At 38.4% G+C, this 3,932-nt stretch overlaps 1 protein-coding gene across 2 annotated transcripts in view; it reads right to left on the bottom strand.

Annotated features, from left to right (window-relative positions):
• CCDC191 (coiled-coil domain containing 191) overlaps positions 1-3,932 on the bottom strand; it is a 102,449-nt gene that overhangs the window by 83,029 nt on the left and 15,488 nt on the right. For both annotated transcript variants that reach the window (XM_007107967.4, XM_028493432.2), the window contains exon 4: positions 400-543. In XM_007107967.4, coding sequence (XP_007108029.2) covers positions 400-543 — 144 coding nt within the window. The remainder of the gene's footprint in view (positions 1-399; positions 544-3,932) is intronic.

Genomic DNA, 3,932 nt, shown 5'->3' with positions numbered 1-3,932 from the left:
AACGGGAGAGGCCACAACAGTGAGAGGCCCGCGTACCGCCAAAAAAAAAAAAAAAATATATATATATATATATATATAGTAAAACATTTAAAAGCCATCAAAGTAAATGGTCATCCAACAATATATGGAAAGAGGCACTCTTAAACAGCATTAATTGCCATTATAATCATAAGAAGAATTGCAAATAATAGAATATTTTAATTTTTAAAAAACCACGAATTTACTGAGGATATAGATAAGTAATTTAAATTGAATCAAGAAAAATTAAAGCCAATTACAAAACTAAGCAAAACACAGAAAAGTCAAATAACATATCATTTATTATTCAAAACAATTAAAAAGACTTCTTGGACACATTCATTGGATGTTAAAGTTTAGCACAATTAAATAAGTTCTTACCATCGAACTTGTCATATTTCAAATGCCCGTTGGCTTCTGGCACAGGAGGGATATGTGACACAGTGTCTTCAGCATCACCATCCCCATCACTTGCTAGTTCTTGCTTAAGTTTGGTATCTAACCAGTCATTGACCAATTCCTGAGCTGTCAATAAAACAAAAACATCTTTTTACTTTGGAGACTTTCTTCATTTGCTGTTTTCATTCATTCAATAAATGTTAACTGAGCACTTATCATGTGTCAAGTACTGCTCTAGATGTTGGGAAAACCCCACTGAACAAAACAGGAAAAATAAAACCTACCACCATGAAGCTTATGTTCTAATTGGGGAAGAGAGACAATGAACAAGCAAGTCAGAAAAACAGAGCAGGAGAAGGAGAAATGGTGTATAAGAAATGAAAGATGGGTGTTGATAGTTTTAAATTAATTGGGTGGTCAAAGGAGGCCTCACTGAGACGACATTTGAGCAAAAAAGGGAAGGAAGTGAGGGAGTGAGCCATATGGCTATGTAAGGGAAAATTAATCTGTGCAGAGGAAAAACAAGTGCAAAGGCCCTAAGGCAGTAGAGTGTCTAGTGTATTGGAGAAACAGCACGGAGGTGGTATTGCTGGAGGAATGAGTGAAGGGAGAGTAGTTGGAGATGAGGTAGAGAGGTAATGTACGGATCAGGTTTAGAGCAGTGGTCTTAGAGCAGTGGGGGTGATCTTACTCCCCAGCGGACATCTGGCAATGTCTGGAGCCATTTTTGGCTATTACAGCTAGGGAACTGGGTAGAGGCCAGGGATGCTGCTAAACATCCTACAATTCATAGAACAAGCCCCACAACAAAATTATCTGGCCCAAAATATCAACAGTGTTGAGGTTGAAAACACTTTGTTTAGATAAGTCTTGATGACAGCATTCTAGGTACTTTTTACTTTGGCTTTTACTCTGTATGTAATGGGAGGTTTTTGAGCAAAGAGGTAACATATTTTAATAGCATCACTCTGACTACTGTGCTAAAATAGACTATACGGGGACAAGCTCAGAAGCGGGAGACAACAGTTGAGAGACAAATATCCAGAAAAGGGGTGATGATGGCCTGGACCTGAAGTGGAGGTACTAGAAATGCTTAGATTCTAGAAAATAATGTTTTGAGGTGGAGTTGACATGATTTGCTGATGGGCTGGATATGGGATGTGAGAGAAAGAAATCTACAAGGGTTTTGGCTTAAGCAACTACAGAATGGAGATGTCATTTACCGAGATAGGGAAGACCAAGGGAGCAGCAGGTTTGCACAGAAGATCAGGAGTTCAGTATCAGATGAGTTGGTTTTGAGATGCTTATGAGACATCCAAATAGTGATGTCAAATAGGTATTGGCTATGTCATCTGGATTTCAAGGGAGAGGTCCAAGCTGAAGAAATAAATGTGGGTGTTGTCAGCATACAGATGGTATTTAAAGCCATAGAAATGAATGAGATTGGCAGAGGAGGAAGGTAGATAGAGAACTGGTTCAAGGACTAAGCCCTGAGGAACTCTAGTATTTAGGGGTTGAAGAGATAAGGCAGAACCAGGTAAGTAGACTAGGAAGGAGAGACCATTGAGGTAGGAGGAAAATCAAAGAGTGTGATATCCTGGAAGCCAACTTCCATTTGGATTTCTTTCTTAGTGACATTCAGAAAATCTTCTTAATTATAGAGTTATGAGAGAAAATGTCTACTTTAGCATTACTTTCATCATTATCATACAGCTCTTATGGATAGGGCATGGGCGTTTCAAAGAAGAAAAATGTCTATTTCAGTATTATCGTCATCATTGTTATTATCATTATTGCACAGCTCTAAGGGAACAGAGTGTTTCCAAATACTAAATGATGCCAAGAGACATTTAACATAGATAGGAATGCATGACATGTAAAAATAGAAAAAAATGAATCAAGGTGATAGAAACTAAGTGTAAAAAGTACGCTAGAAACAGACAATAGTGGCTTTCAGAGGAAGGTAGAGAAAAGGAGCAGATATTTACTGAGTAACCCTGTGTACAATAGTTCACATATTTATAATAAATTATGTGTAAAAGAATTTGGATGTACTAAATGCCATTTATTAGTAAATAGAGGTTTACTATGAAGTGCTCCAAAAGAACAAGGAAAGAGAATGTCTCTTGGAGGGTTCAACTGTAGTAATGCTTCATGTTGGATCAGAGACTTGACGCCTACCTCAAAGCAGTTTCTCAAAGTATGTTCCCCAGAACACTAGTTCTTACTGAATATCAATAGACAGCTGATGAGAGGAGGAAAAAAGGATATAAACCTTTGAAACACATGTTCTATTCATACACTAGTACTTTCTAATGTGGATCACTAGTTTCTCAGGATATTAATATGTATTTCAAGATAAAAAGAGTTCAGGTTCTAGGAAGCTTGGAAAATGGGGTAAGTAAATATATAGTTAACTGAAGGACTTTTTGGAAATCTTGAGTGGCTAAAGTATATTGTGTATTCCTATTGGTGGGGTGGGAGAAGGGGTGGGTAAGACATAGCCTTGCCAATTTCTGAATCAATCTCCTCTCTCCAACTCCAGTACCACCAACCACCCAAGACGAAGTGCCATGACAGCTCACAGAGACCACTGCAATAGCCTCCCGCTAGTCTCCCTTTTCCCTGTTTCTCCCCTATAATTCATTCTTCATATATTAAAAAAATTATCCTACTACACCTCTGCTTAAAACCCTTCAGTGATGTCTAATCATACTCAGAATAAAATCTAAATTCTTTCCCCAAGCCTATAAGGCCCTATGTGACATGTATTCTGCTCACTCCTGCAAGCTCACCTCCATGGGGTAGCTGCAGCAACACTGGTCTTCCTTCAGTTCCTCAAGCACACAAAGCTTGTACTTTAACTTTTTTTTTTTTAACATCTTTATTGGAGTACAATTGCTTTACAATGGTGTGTTAGTTTCTGCTTTATAACAAAGTGAATCAGCTATACATATACATATATCTCCATATCTCCCCCCTCTTGCGTCTCCCTCCCAACCTCCCTATCCCACCCCTCTAGCTGGTCATAAAGCACCGAGCTGATCTCCCTGTGTTATGCTGCTGCTTCCCACTAGCTATCTATTTTACATTTGGTAGTGTATATATGTCCATGCCACTCTCTCACTTTGTCCCAGCTTACTCTTCCCACTCCCCATGTTCTCAAGTCCATTCTCTACATCTGCGTCTTTACTCCTGTCCCGCCCGTAGGTTCTTCAGACTTTTTTTTTTTAGACTCCATATGTATGTGTTAGCATATGGTATTTGTTTTTCTCTTTCTGACTTACTTCACTCCATATGACAGACTCTAGGTCCACCCACCTCACTACATATAACTCAATTTCATTGCTTTTTATGGCTGAGTAATATTCCACTATATATATGTGCTGCATTTTCTTTATCCATTCATCTGTCGATGGACACTTAGGTTGCTTCCATGTCCTCGCTACTGTAAACAGAGCTGCAATAAACATTGTGGTACATGACTTTTTTTTTTTTTTTTTTTTTTTGCGTTA

This window comes from Physeter macrocephalus, chromosome 1 (genome assembly GCF_002837175.3).
Source record: "Physeter macrocephalus isolate SW-GA chromosome 1, ASM283717v5, whole genome shotgun sequence".
In the NCBI taxonomy this organism is placed as follows: domain Eukaryota; kingdom Metazoa; phylum Chordata; class Mammalia; order Artiodactyla; family Physeteridae; genus Physeter; species Physeter macrocephalus.
The sequence above is the reverse complement of the archived record's forward strand: the minus strand, read 5'-3'. Positions and strand labels throughout refer to the sequence as shown.